Below are 14,933 nucleotides of genomic sequence, written 5' to 3'. Positions count from 1 at the left end.
TACTCGTATGTTTCTGTCATCTTTTCTATACAATAGTATGAATTTGCAATATATTTCGTGACAATGATCACGTTGAATAGCTTTTGATTTAATAATAAGTCCATCGAATCAAGACAACTGAAAGCATTTAATTAAAACGTACAAATGATGTAAACAAAAATTGCTTAAACTATAATTTCAAGACAGGAAGTTACAAAATAATAATAAATCAAAAAATGAAGATTTGCGCACATTGCTAGTAAGATTTACACATCTGGCAATTAATAACTTGTGCTAATGATTTTACGCGAAAGTTCGGGCATTGATGCGTCTAAGAAATCTATCAGCTGTTCCGGTAAAACGCATGACATGAAGCACGCACGCAAAATTACGAACTGATGCCACCGCATGCATGAACTTTCATCGCGAAAGCGTGGCGATAGTTATAAAATATTGTATTACGTCCCGGAAGAAAATACGTGCAGGTTACCGCAACAGGGAATTGGTGCCTCGTAAAACTTTGTATTAAACAGTTCGTAACTAAATTGCACCGTTCGACTCGTGATCGAAAGTGTACCGTTTCTCTTTTCTTTGTGAAACGGGAAATCTTTTGGCTACGCAATTTGGTTAAAATATAGTTGTACTATTTTCTTACCATATGAACTTCTATCTTGCAATATTAAAATTAAAGAATAATCATTTTAGTTCTTTTTATAAATATTGTTATAGAAATATTTTTTGTTCATCGAAACCAGATGAAATCTTTTATATGATTTTATTATCGAAGTAATAAATATAAAATTATTTAATAAATTAATATAATATTTATTCGATTTAGTTTGAATATTAAAATCAATTCTTACGCTTCCGGAAGTTATCACCGAGTAACATGACATTCATTTTAAAATGAAATTTCTGAATTCTCTTAAGATAATAAAAATTATTATTTTAATATCTATAATTATTTTATATGTGAATTTTAATTATTCTGAAAGTATTCTTTCTTAAGATTTATAAGAATAAAGAATATAAAATCATTTATAATATAAATAAAAAGATTTATATTTCAGATATTCTACACTAGAGAACGCTTTCGTAGCTTATTATATTACAAATGGCCGCTACCTCAAAAAACAATATCGTGGTTGCGAGAAAGAGAATATTGTATTTCTCATTTTCTTATCTAAATTCAACGTTTCCACGCATTTAAGTTCACAAGATTAGTGGTATGCTTTCTCTAGATAATAATGAATCTCATCAGGATGAGGTATGTAGTTCGTAATCGACTTTAAAGTATTATAAAAAATATATTCTTTGAATTTTAGGTTATATTATCTGTCATTGACATTTTTTCTTTATACATATTTCCAAAGACGCAATTTATCCTATTATTTTACTATTCTTAGAAAAACTGCTGTTCAAGTTCAACGACATGTCATATCATTTTTTGTTTTTTTATACTTTTAGATTGAAATTTATATTAAATTGAAAATAAATATTATTTATAATATATTTTTAGTTATTAATAATATTACCCTTCCTTAAATATTTTGTAATTTTTCTAATAATTTAATATAATAGGCTGAAATATAAATATTCTATAGGAAACCACTAGCGAAAATGGATCTGATGATTATCCAAGAATACCTGTCTCTATGGATGGACCAAAAGAATGGACTTATACAATGAGAAGACATATGCAGGTATATTGGATGCATATATTTTATTAAAAGATATTTAAAAAATATAATGTTTAAATCAATAGTTACCTTATGTTAGGAAGTGGTACCTGGATTATATCTTGGTCCATATAGTGCAGCTAGCCGATCAAAATTACAATCTTTGATAGAACATGGCATAACTCATATAGTATGCGTTAGACAGGATATAGAAGCAAATTTTATAAAACCCAATTTCCCCGATAAATTTAAGTATGTAATATAAAATTGATTGATTCACATTCTTAGAAATAATTATTGTTTATGGTATCTATCTAATAATGAATGTTATAGATATCTTGTTTTAAATATTGCTGATACAGCAACAGAAAATATTATCCAACATTTTCCAAAGGTAAAAGCTTTTATTGATGAAGGTTTAAATTCTGGTGGCCAAGTTTTAGTTCATGGAAATGCTGGTATATCAAGATCTGCTGCATTAGTTTTAGCATATGTTATGGAAACATATGGTCTTTCCCAAACGTAAATTCTTACTTTTTTTTTTTTTTTTTTTTCATAAAATTATTTACATGGTTCATTTGAGAAATTATTAAAAGTACATTTTTCTAGATGTGCGTATGCAATAGTACAACAAAGAAGGTTTTGTATAAATCCTAATGAAGGTTTCATGGCGCAATTGAGAGAATATGAACCAATATATCAAGCTCAGAAAACATTAAAAAGTAAACAACAACAATGTTTACTAAGACAAACAACCAAAAGAACTATCCATCAAATGGATACTGAAAGAACAGAGGATAAATGTGATACAATGGATAGTTGACTACTTTTTTTGAAAATGCTGAAGATACCAAAAGACTTACTTTAGGTTAGATAAATAAATAAACTTAATAAAAAAGTAACATTTTTTACGTCGACGCATTTTAAAAGATATCTAAATATATAGGTATCTAGCAAAATTAAAGGGTATTATATTATTTAATATTTAAGAATTTATTAAAAATTCATATATTAAGTAAATTTAAAAATGATATATATTAAGTAAATTTAATTATCTAGCTCTAAAAGTTTTTAAATCTTTGCTTGAAATTAAATAATATCGCATAAAATAAGTAACTTATAAATAAATATGAGCTTTACATATTTTCATAATAATTCCTATTAATAATTTTATTTTTTATTTTATAAAATGTCTAAATTTGTTATATATTTGAAAAAAGTACATTTATTATTTATTGTTATAATATAATATATTCTTATTTTACATGTATTCACTTCAATAAAAACTGTATGAAATTCTTGTATATTTTGTACATTAAAATAATTCATATTACGAAATGCATAAAATTGACATTTTTAGTCCTCTTTGTATTTATTTCATACAATTTTTGTAAAATATATACTTCTTTGAAAATAGAATTATAATATATAAATATAGTGAAATAATACTCATTTAATATATCTATTTAATTCGAGCCGGAATTAACACGCAAATTATATCTTCATTATTTTCATCTTTAAGTTGCCATTTTACAGTAACACTCACCTATAATTTAATAATTGAAATCGATAATAATTTATAATATAAACAATTAATATATAATTGCTGATAATACCTTAGGATACGATTTATGCACTGGTAATGTATTTTTATAGTGATAAGTTTCACCCTTATTTAAAGGACATGTAATACCAGAATCAGGAGTTTGGCAAGCATCTGCATTTGGTAATGGGAAAGGTATAGGAATATCCATTACAATACCGTGCACAATGGCATTAACTTTTGAAACATCTTTTTCTGTAAAAATGTATTTTTTTTTTAACTATGCTATATTTAAAAGAAAGAAAATACTTAAAGAAAAGAAATATACTAACCGAGCGTAAAATCGATTCGAATTGTTGCATTCGTATCTGGTATTAAATCACATACACTTTTGGTCATATCACAGTCTAAAGTTATAGACGTAAGTTTTCCCACTTTTGAGCCTATATAAATAAGATTATATTTTAAAAATAAATCAAATATTAGTTTTAAGTACTATTATTTTTACTAAGTTATAAATTACAAAAATTTAAAATTAATATACTCTTATATATTCGTGCATAATTTTTACGTAAATAAATTATTATATAGCATTAACGATTCTTTAGACAAATAGGTATATATCATGACTTTCAATTTCTAAGATAAGAATTTCCGTTATTTTTATGATTATATACAATTATATTAATTGTATGTTATTTAATTAATAATTAAGTATTAAAATGAATTCTTTAAAACGAAATAATTATGCCTTTACTTCTAACAATATAGATTACAAATTATAAAAAGAACATTAAAACATTTTTAATATATTTAAGAACGAAATAAAATATTTATTATTCAGATAATAAAATGTTTATCATTAAAGAAAAGATAAGTTAAATTATCAACACAAACGATTTCTATTGTTTTGTATTTACAAAGAATATTATGATATTGCAATAAATAATATTTATAATAGTGATATAAGTGACTTAATATATCATATTTTTTTTCATTTTTTCAAAAATTACTGATTAAAAACATTAATTAACTATTCAGAATATTATCTTCCTTTTAAACAAAAGGAATAAGTTATTTGATTTTTAATTTATTTAATTTATTTTTAATTATACTATGTTTACGTATTTTTATTATTTTTTCACAGTAATATATTTTGTATTGTATAAATTTTAAATTTTAACTGAAGAAAATATTTATTAGATGATTAATTAAATTAGTGAAATCGAACTTACCACAATCATCAATATTGATGGCTCGATACATTGGTAAGAAGCACAAGCATACGATAAGAATTACAGCAATCATTCGATACATGTTGTTCCTTTGGAGTCTAGGCAGCTATTAAACTTGTACGCTTATACAGAGTTCTCTATCGAAACAAACATTTGCCTGCTATTCTCAGCAGACATCACGTCACTCATACTGTTCTTAAATTACGTATCTTATGCACAAATTACTATCTACTTCTTATAATAAGCATATTGCTATACACTTTTATTTAAAGCAATTTTCAATATGTATAGATAGCAAATAATGATTGTTTTGATTTACATTGTACATATTGGATTAAAATTTATATATCAATATATAATCATTAGTCATATATAAATTTTTATATTTCGTTTTCATAAAAAAAAGGAAGAATAAAAAGAAATAAAAATTAATTAATACCAATAGCATAAAATTTTGTTTTCGTTAATATAATCATAATGATTATAATTATTCAATCACATATCCGTATGAAAGAAATTTTTAGAAAATTATTGATTATTATTCATTTTACCTGTAATTTAATTTTAAGTTAGTTAATTCTAGTTCTTATCACTTTCGATAATACAGACAAAATATTTAATGGAATTTTGTATTTCATGTTCTGAAATACCGATCATATAAAAAAAATTAGTGTTCAATACGCCCTCTATGATTTAAAATAATAAGTATAGGAATTATATGTAATTCAAATTGCTAAAATCAACAGATTTTAAAAATAATTTATTTGTATTTATAATTACAAATATATTATTACATTATATAAATTATAGATCTTTTCAAAGATCTTACTATTTTTTTACTTTATTGTAAATATATAAATTTATGCATGAATTAATTTTATAGACAAAGTATAGACAAAAACAATAGTGAAATAAGTTAATTGACCATCAGAGCCATCTCTTGAGTGATTTTAGAAAGATATTTTTAGTCAAATAATTAATTAAATTTGACAAAAATATTTAAATACTGTAAATCTTTTTAAAACATATAATAAATTCTGGAATAATTTTTAAAAAAATATTAATAAGCAGTATAAAATTAATGAATTATATTTCCATTATATTAATAAATTGTGAAATTTATAAATAATAAAATATTAAAAATTATAAAATTATAAAAAGAATTAAGATATTCATTCGAAATACGTAAAGACATAGATGTTTACATATTTCGAACAATACTATCGATGCGCGACCTTGCTTATCGAGCTACAGTTACTCGTGGAGTGGGGATAAGTTTCAGTTATGTATCGACGGGCGTACCGTTCACACGTATTGGAGATATTCGCGCGTTCGATATTGTTTCTAAATTAATTTAATGTTTTATAATTAAAAATATAATTTAAAATTTTGCAAGAATATTGTCTAACATACATATATTTTTGTTTAAAACGTTATAAAATGTGTAGAATGTTATTATATATTTTATTTATACACGACTGTTTTAAAATGATATTATTTTATAAATTAATCTATTTTTTGAATTTAATATTTTCCAAATTAGGTATTATATATTAAATAAAGTGAAGAATTAAGATGTATTTTTGAAAGAGAAACGATAAAAATAAAGTGAATTTTTTTATAATATCATGAACTCCGAAAATATAGCCGAAAAAATTGCAAAAATTCCATATAACATGGAATATTATTTTTTATGTAGCACGAAAATTTCTTACACTTTTTTGACATATTTTTGATTTATATAAATTTTAGATTTTAGATTTTTGTTTTTAGAAATTGTAACACAATATTTATATTCGCATATTATGCATCAAGAACTAATAAATAGAGAAGAACAGAGGTTAAAAAATTAAAACTAGTATATATATTCAGAGTGTTACAAATAAAACACATAAAGAAAAAATAGGAAATAGAAAAAGATAGTAATAGAGCAAAAATATATTTTTAGCATTAAAATATTTTTAGAATAATGTTTTTTTCTCATATTCAAGAGATGGCGTACTCAACTCTTAGCCTATTTCTATTTTTCTTCTATATTTGCTGTTCTTATGTATTTAGTTTGTTATGGTATTTTAAAGATGGTGTTAATTTCGTATTTTCGTCCAATATTTTCTCTGTTTGGTTGCTTGGTGCAAATAAAAATAAGAAATATTCTTATTTAAAATTAATAAATAATATATTTAAAAATCTTCTTAAGACTAAGTTGTTTATTTGTAGTTCAAAAAAATTTAAATAAAAAAACCTATCATAGGTGGGAAAGATATTTAACACGTACAATTAATATCACCATGTATTTTGTTATATATTTACAATTTGATAACAGAAACGTTAAACGTAACAGGTAGCCTTGCCTTCGGCCGAAAGATTTGTTTTAGGAATCTTCTCAGTGGAACGCGAGGCCAGCTAAAAATCACATAAATATAATAATATTCGCCATAATAAATTCATTACAATCCATAATATGTGTATTTAATATATGTTATTTAAATTTCCTTAAACATTTGTTTAACCGGTTCAGTACGTCTCTTCGCCATTATTTTCTTTACCGATCATGATTTGTTTCTTAATTAAATCTACTATTATTTCTTTCTTCTTTAGTCTTTAGTATATTCGGATTGTCCATACTTAATGATATTTATTACGTAACTTTTTCACGAAATTCCGCAAGTCATCTTAAAAAAGACTTTATTTGGTATAACGAATATTTTTCCAGTTGTTTCTATGCATTCACAATGATACTGAAACTGATCGATAAATTTTTCGATCGTTATCCAGGCGAGAATATCATAAACACATCCTTTGATTTATTTTTTTTAATAGCTTAATTGTATGTACAAAAAAATTTTGATTTTCTTTGTTTTGTATTAACACATACTCTTTTCTTCCTTAAGCTCGGTCTTCATGTGATGGTTTTATAAAAACAAGATTTTAAGTCGATCAACCATGAAAACTTCCTTTAATATCTGTTATTCAGATGGCGCTTTTATGATTAAAAAGTTTAAAAGCGTTTTGCGATTTTGATTTTCATCATTCATTTATCGTATAAATAGTAATAGAAATAAATATTTAATTTTCGACTTCATTGTAAATAGTTTGATTATTCAATAACAGTGAAAGTGTTAAATTCTGTTCTGTGATTAATTCTTTGAAGCATAATTTTCGAATGTATTAAAAAAATCAATCTGTTGAACAACTATGAACAATTATGACATCGAACAAAGTGATGAATTAATGGGTAAGTCTAATAGAAATTGCTTACATATTAATATATAATATTCTAGATCAGAATTTCATATTTAAAAGTTATTTCTTAGCTGATGATAAGTAACAAAAATATAATAATAAATTATGTATATACTAATGAATTTTGAATTCAACAAATTTTTTTACAAAAATTATAAAATATTCTTAAAATTTAAAATGATGCTTCAAAGATTCAAATCACATTGGAGTTTTTGAATCGACCGATCGAAATTCTTTATCCTTTTTTACGTGAATTTACATGTCCAGTGGCAGTGTATTACGCACGATAACAGATTTATGTTAATCTTTATATTACAACTATACGTATTCATTTATTTTTACAAAAAAATCACTTATATTTTGGATCCGAATGCGAATCGACTAATTTATTTTATTATAAATTTTTTTTTTTCTTTTTCAACGACTCACTATCGTCGACTCTCTTTAAGATAGTATTTTAGAAATCTTAATTAAATCCACATTCATGGTATATGGTTATTTTTAAAGCACTTGTTTAACCAATAACCATGTTTGTGTATTATCGATTCGTGGATTATATGACTCGATTTACATTAGTCACTTGATATTATACAGCTTGTTGTATCAATTCGATTATACCCTAATTAAATTGGCAAAATATGATATTAAATGAAACATGAAATTCAAACATAATATTTCAAGTTTTATTATCGAATTATAGTAAAATAATAAAAAAATTTATTCAATTATTTTAAAAATTAGATCGTAACAATATATCATAACAATGGATTATTCTTATAAATAAAGGAATAACAATTTTTATCTTTTATAATATGTTATAAAATAATATATAATATAATATGTTTAGATTAAAATCTATCAAAAAAATCGCGTTTGATTGAACAAATGTAAATCGAGCTTTTTTGCACACGATCATTTTCACTTCATTTTCTTTCGTATTTTTTCTTCTTTTTATTTTTGTCGATAGTATACATGATAATTCGAATGAAATGAAAATTGTCTCGCTGAGAGATTTATATGTTACCAAAAGCGTAAAAAAGATGATAATTATCCGTATATCATTTTACATAAATGTTCATCGTCGGAACGGCACATTTCAAAGCGTCGTTCAGTTTGATTTTATTTGATGAAATGATATCATTCTGAATTACGGTATTATAACAATGAGACGAAGTTGAACGACACTGTTCATCGACGATCGAAGCTTTTGATTGGCAAAAGAGAATTCGTTATATCAATATATGTAAATCCAGACATTTTAATTTCATTTTTACAATTGAATAGAAAAAATTTCACAACTTTTTAATCTTTATTCTTATATTATGTATATCATAATTTTAAAAAATTCATGTTCGAACTTCCTATTTGAGACATGATAGACATTCAATACTTTTTATTATCTTGTTTAAAATTTTACAAATATCAGTTAATTAGATAATTCTAATTTAATGATAATTTCTTTGTAGTACAATGCCTGGAGCTCGTTTAATATCGACTGATTATATTTAAACAGAGTTTTAAAGATCATAATAGCAAAAAATGGACGGTCCATTGTGTCTTATGCGAAGGAGGCACCTAATATATTAAATAAAAAAAGAAGAAAAGAAAATTGAAGTGATTTTAATGTTGCATTGATCTGTAATATTTAAATATTTTTCATCAACGTAGTAAATTAAAAGATTCTTTGACCAATCAAAGGCAAAAACGAGTCGATTCGTCGATGAACTTTTCTTTTATTTTCACAATGAAGATCTGAGCGACAATGATCTCGCACACACCGCGTAACGTTTATAGTCAATCGTAAGAGGAAGAAAATGAAAAAACGAAATGATGAAACGAATATAACGGACGATCAAACTGTACGCGACACGAATACATGTCTTCTTAGAAAGTAGCAAACATGTTTGGCTTTCACTTATCGTATAAATTCACTTTTTTGTCTTTTTTCTCATTAAATATATACAAGGAACATCTAACATCGTAGTGGATAGCGTATGATACACGAGTCTTCATGCTCGATATTTTTTATTTTGAGCGTCTCTTCCCTTTCGTAACACGTAGAATTCATTATTACCGACTAGCTAGCTGATCATACTCGTTTGATGTCATCGTGTGAAACGAAATTCTTTCTTTTCTCGACTCGAAAAGTCGTAGAAAGAAAATCGTCGATCCTCGTAAATTAACGTTACCGAGAATTTCGATTTTATTGATCACGTTCACGATTCATCTACCCATTCTCGATCACGATGAGGTTCTGGTATCCGTCGATGAACACGCGATTTAAGATTTACTTATTTATTTATTTTTTTTCATCTCTATCAGAAAATCTAGAGGGAAATCTACTCGTATAAAATTCAATTCTCGAATTTCCTCTATTCACACTTCCGATTCCTCTACAAATCTTCTTTCTCTTCGTTCTAGAACGTTTGTCAGAGATATCCCTCTCTCGATCTTCTTAATAATAATAATTTCATCGTTCAAATTAGACTTCTCGAAAGAATTTGCTCGAAGAAAGTAATATTTCATTTTCCTCTTCAAGATAGTCGAGACCTTCATCTTCCAACTTAATTATTCTTCTTCGACGAATACCGGATACTCCTATATACCCTTTATAATCTTCAATTGTTCCTTCAGCTTTAAGCGAAAGCTCAGTTCACCCCCCTCCGTTGGTTTTTGCGGCGCGTCGTCGTCAACTGGACGATGGAAATGGAAAACGGTAGAAGCTTTCAGGCCAGGTGCCAGTCGAGCGTTGCTCGCTCTTAATTTGGATGGAATTCCTTCCTGAAAAAAGTTCTCCCATGAACATATTCTTTTTTTTTTTTTTTCCCTTTATTTTCATCGGGCAGAGACTCGACTGGCACAGACGAGACGGTTTTTCGCTGTTGTTTAAAGTAACGTCGATGCCGTAAGAACGTCCGGCACGACTGGCTTCGGAGGGGGGTCCAAACATCACACTCTCATCTCACTCATCGTAGCCTGTGACACGCGACTCGACACGGTGGCATTTTGCAACAGGGGCTGATTCTCGGGTGGACTCTTTGCTCGTGGGGGTGGTGGGGCTCTTGGTACTGTCAGATGTATGGACCCGTTTGGTGGACCCTGGAAATTTTGAAATATCGTTAGAAAAGGAATTCGAAAGAGAGGGATCTAATGCTACAAATAAATCGAAATGAAAGAAATTAAGAGGAGAAAATATTCTTATGAAAGTAATTATAAAGTGATCTTCGGATGAACAGTGAAAACTTCGAAACGATATTAGAAACAATATGTCGTGATATATGAAATAAATAAATTTTTTGGAATTGATCTTTGAGAATTCAATTGCCATATTCACAGAAGAAATAAATTTTGTCCAGTTAATTCGCATCGCATCCATTTCCAACGAGTTTCAGTGAATCCTGAGGAAAAATTTTTGATAAAAAGCAAAATGGATACTAAAAAAAAAAAAAAGAAAAAAAGAAAAGATGAAAGTTTTCGTTTTAAGAAAGTTCATCGTTTTGATCGTGATCTCGATCGAATACGGAAATTCGCTAACGAGATAAAAGGATGATATCCCTCGGTCGTTGAAATAATCACCGCATCGTGAAACGTCAAGAAGAAGCTTTCCCTGGTGTAAATTTCACCTGGCTAGACTTTAGCAGTTTTAAAAGCCTCTTAATAGGATTATGAGCGGAACTTTCAAAGGCCGTGGCTCGTTAAAATGGTGGAAGTTTTAAATCAACAGGACAAGTACAGAGAAAGATCTTTGATTTTAACATCACGAATAAATTTGCCGTTTATACTTAATAAGGATCACCAAGAAGCTCCAATAGTTTTCTCATTTTGTTTCAAGATAAGAAAAATTTCGACATCGAACGCTTCCACTTGACAAATTAATCGTACTGCAAATCTTCTCGAACGATAATTCGAGCACGAAGTGAAAGTAAATAAAATAGTGCGAATAGAACGATAAAAATAACGATGAACTTTTACATTGCTCTAATCTACCAATGACATGTTCATAAACGTTAGGAGTAAAACGATTCTCACTTGGGTTTGTGCATTCATGTCCTGTATGACGGAAGCTCGGGGAAGAGTGGCATGCTGTTGCTGATGTTGCTTTTGATAATGGTGTTGATGAGGCAACGTGTGAGTTCCCTGGCCCTGTTGGAGAAGCGTGTTGGGATCGTTTGGAGAGCCTTTCATAACGTTCCTGGAACGACGATCGATCGTTACGAGCTTCGTAGCAGTAGTTAGGGATTATGTAATTATTGGTCAACTAAATGCGTCGCTACATTAACGTCAAACAAGAATCATGCAATAGAGTGTATCGAGGGAAAAGGTGGTCATCGATGATGTGCAACACCAAAGGGATGAAAAGTTTATTTACACCATGAAACGATAAGCTGTTATTACTCGAGAAATTGTGCACATCAAACGTACTTTTTTTTTTTTTTCTTTTTTTTACGAATGAAGATCAAATCTAAGGATCGCGATAAAAGATCTCGTTGCCAAAACTCGTAACCACCTTTTCATTGATCCCTTCCAACGTGTATTCGATTATCGTATAATACTTACGCTACCTCTTTAAAAATTCAATCGATACGGAGACACGAATTTAACGTTAATTTCGCGAATATATTATTATCGCAGCGTGTGAAAGAAAGATCGATACGTTTAAAGAAAAAGAAAAGAAGAAAACTCTACCTTCTCAACATCTCATTTTCAACATCGACGATAACTTGGCCGCCCCCAGGGAAATGAGAGTGTGGCGGAGGCGGCTGTTTGAGTTCTGAGAAACCTCGTGGTCCGCATTGTTGATTCAATATTTGTTGCTGTTGAAGGCTTTTTACCTCGAGCCTCGTTTTGTCCCTTTGATAGTAAACCCCCGCGAATATCAGCACGTTCAAAATCAGCAAACTGCATCCGATCGCGATCGTCACGCTCAAAGCTGTCGAATACGCGGCATACCTACGAAAAAAAAAAACATTAATTATTTATCATTCACATCTTTATCGATATCTTGAAATCTCTCTCTCTCAGATTCGAGTAAAACGAATACAAAACACACTCTACAGAAATACTTGGATCGAGATTTATTAAATAATACTTTGCCTTGGATGCATACATTGCGTAAAGTATTGTATATTTTCGAATTTCATCATCACACATGCTATTCCAAAAATGAGGAAGATAACGGGAAGATTCTTTATTAACGTTTGTTTTCATTACGTGGAGTTTAAAATTTTTATTACGTACCCAGCTGCATCCAAATTGGCCAGGGTGTCTATACCGGTGTTATTAATGTTCTGCAAATTCGTGGTCTGAATGTAACTGACACACGTGGCAGCATTGTAATCCGTGGTGGTTGGAGGCTCGGTGGTTACGTTCTTCCTTTTGAATTCCTCGCTGATTCTGCTCAGGGGATCCGGCCTCACCGATCCGTCGTAGAGGTTGGGATCCGAGTGTCCTCGGAACAAGTTGTGTCTCGAATCAACGTCCTCCATTCCGGCTCGATGAAGTTCTGGGACGAGGCGAAGCCAAACGGATAGTTGATGAGCTCTGTAATGATTCTTCATCTTTGGCCTCATGCCTGCAACCAATGAAACGTTGTTAAACGGACGGATGTTTCGATGATACAGAGTTGGAAGAAAGGAAAAAAAGTATAAGATCTTTTGGGAAGGATAGAAAAATTTTTACGAGTAACGAGGCAAAAATCTTTAAATCTCTCTTCAAATCGCTTTTTGTTTTGCCTCGATGGATTTTATTATTAATATTTCTCGTTCGGGTCCGGTTGATATTTTTATCCATCGATTCAATACATAAAATACGAACGACGAGTTATGAAATGGCGAGTTAGTTACGCTGATAATCTTTTAAACAGTTTTGAAAGACGTAGCGTGTATACAATATCGTTAACCGGGGCGCAAGACCGGGGAGGAGCATTCATAAAGCGTGCTTTATTAAAAAAGTTTTAGAAATCGCCTCATCGGAATCTTCATTGTACATTATTAACGTTCTGAAATCCTCTTGACGGGTAATGAAGAATTTACGACCTCGTCATACAACGTGCCTTTCTACGCTTGGTCACAACCGAATTTATAACGACTCGGTGAAAAGCGTTTTTCAAGAAAAAAAAAAAAAATTCCAATTCCGTGAATGAGCTGACCGAATCGCGTGTAGAAATTTCGTTCGAATAAATTCGAACTGCGTTGCAATTGTGTTGTCAGATTTAAACAGATCTTCTTTTCTCCCTTCTCGTCGATATAAATAAAGAACGCTTCTCCGTTTAAAACCTACTCTTGCCTCAGTAGGAAACGAAGTATTTCCTTTGTATAACTTGGCATATCGTAGTGATATTCCATGATGTATACTATATATATACAGAGAGAGAGAGATAATCGGATTAATGAGAAAAATTCAAAGATTTAAAGAACGGAATGGACTTTTTAGATAATTATTCCACGTGTATTCATAACATCTCTGATATTCTATAATTTTGTTAGATTTCATATGCGTACGCATCTGCTTTTGATGTCGGATACGAGCGGTTCAGCGGTTGTCGTAGTTTTGTTGACGATTTTCCGTCCGCGTTGTACAGTGTTGAAAGATCGGGGTTGTTATTCGACTCTCGAATAACGGGACACCGAGATACGGACGCGTAGGTGTCATGGTTTAAAACCGGGGACGGGCGAAATTGGATGGAAATTTGGAAATTGCTAGAAAAGTTATGGATCGAGCTTGGTGGAATTGGAATAGAGAATTGGAGAAAACGTTAATTAGATTCGATTTTTGTGCGGAAAGGGCGGTTCAAAGCAAAAAGGCGAGTGATTAAAGCGAGTCGCGCGATTGATGAATTTGTTATCAGCGAGAAAACGATCGACATTTCCAATATTTTTGTGCATCAAACAATGAAATTAATAAAAGTAAGTAAGGTTTATTTATCGATGTTCGGACAAGTGATGTGATACGATTTTGATTTATTTAGGGAAAGAGAGAAAGAGATAGATTATTTTCTTCTTTATGATATGCATATTTTATATACCGAGGAATTCATTTCTCTCTATATTTTCACTCGAAATTTCTCGTATTATTAACGAAATTTTGTTATTTTTAATACAGGAAATAATAAGTGGAGAAAATACGGAAAAATTATTTTAATTATTAAAACATTTAATTATTTTTCTTTCATAAATCTCAATTTCTTTTTTATTATTATTATTACTTTTTTTCATTTCTATCTGCAATATATTTTTCCCTGATTTTTCTTTTGAT

At 28.9% G+C, this 14,933-nt stretch overlaps 3 protein-coding genes across 9 annotated transcripts in view; 1 reads left to right on the top strand and 2 right to left on the bottom strand.

The window, feature by feature from the left end:
- Positions 1-1,075: 1,075 nt before the first annotated feature.
- On the top strand, positions 1,076-3,017 carry LOC107993674 (serine/threonine/tyrosine-interacting protein-like). The gene is made up of 5 exons (XM_017050216.3): positions 1,076-1,246; positions 1,584-1,682; positions 1,759-1,910; positions 1,992-2,180; positions 2,268-3,017. The coding sequence occupies exons 1-5, from the start codon at positions 1,208-1,210 to the stop codon at positions 2,479-2,481; spliced, it is 693 nt and encodes a 230-aa protein (XP_016905705.1). The 5' UTR covers positions 1,076-1,207; the 3' UTR covers positions 2,482-3,017.
- On the bottom strand, positions 2,802-5,112 carry LOC107993665 (NPC intracellular cholesterol transporter 2 homolog a). Of its 3 annotated transcripts, none has more exons than XM_062079450.1 (5): positions 4,988-5,082; positions 4,437-4,695; positions 3,534-3,644; positions 3,275-3,456; positions 2,802-3,204 (listed from the first exon to the last, which is right to left on the bottom strand). In XM_062079450.1, the coding sequence occupies exons 2-5, from the start codon at positions 4,516-4,518 to the stop codon at positions 3,121-3,123; spliced, it is 459 nt and encodes a 152-aa protein (XP_061935434.1). In that variant the 5' UTR covers positions 4,519-4,695; positions 4,988-5,082; the 3' UTR covers positions 2,802-3,120. The 3 variants fall into 3 exon arrangements, with proteins under 3 accessions (XP_061935434.1, XP_028519921.1, XP_016905695.1); XM_028664120.2 differs by having other exon boundaries at positions 4,437-4,596; XM_017050206.3 differs by having other exon boundaries at positions 4,437-5,112.
- Positions 5,113-6,708: 1,596 nt separating this feature from the next.
- LOC107993573 (neuroligin-1) overlaps positions 6,709-14,933 on the bottom strand; it is a 278,033-nt gene continuing 269,808 nt past the window's right edge. For 4 of the 5 annotated variants that reach the window (XM_062079447.1, XM_062079446.1, XM_062079445.1 and 1 more), the window contains 4 exons: positions 12,918-13,251; positions 12,366-12,629; positions 11,709-11,871; positions 6,709-10,778 (listed from right to left, as the gene is read on the bottom strand). In XM_062079447.1, the coding sequence (XP_061935431.1) occupies positions 10,629-10,778; positions 11,709-11,871; positions 12,366-12,629; positions 12,918-13,251 (911 nt within the window). In that variant the 3' untranslated portion in view covers positions 6,709-10,628. The remainder of the gene's footprint in view (positions 10,779-11,708; positions 11,872-12,365; positions 12,630-12,917; positions 13,252-14,933) is intronic. The other variant, XM_062079448.1, reaches the window with a different exon arrangement.

This window comes from Apis cerana, linkage group LG9 (genome assembly GCF_029169275.1).
Source record: "Apis cerana isolate GH-2021 linkage group LG9, AcerK_1.0, whole genome shotgun sequence".
In the NCBI taxonomy this organism is placed as follows: Eukaryota; Metazoa; Arthropoda; class Insecta; order Hymenoptera; family Apidae; genus Apis; species Apis cerana.
This window is presented reverse-complemented; position numbering and strand designations above follow the sequence as displayed.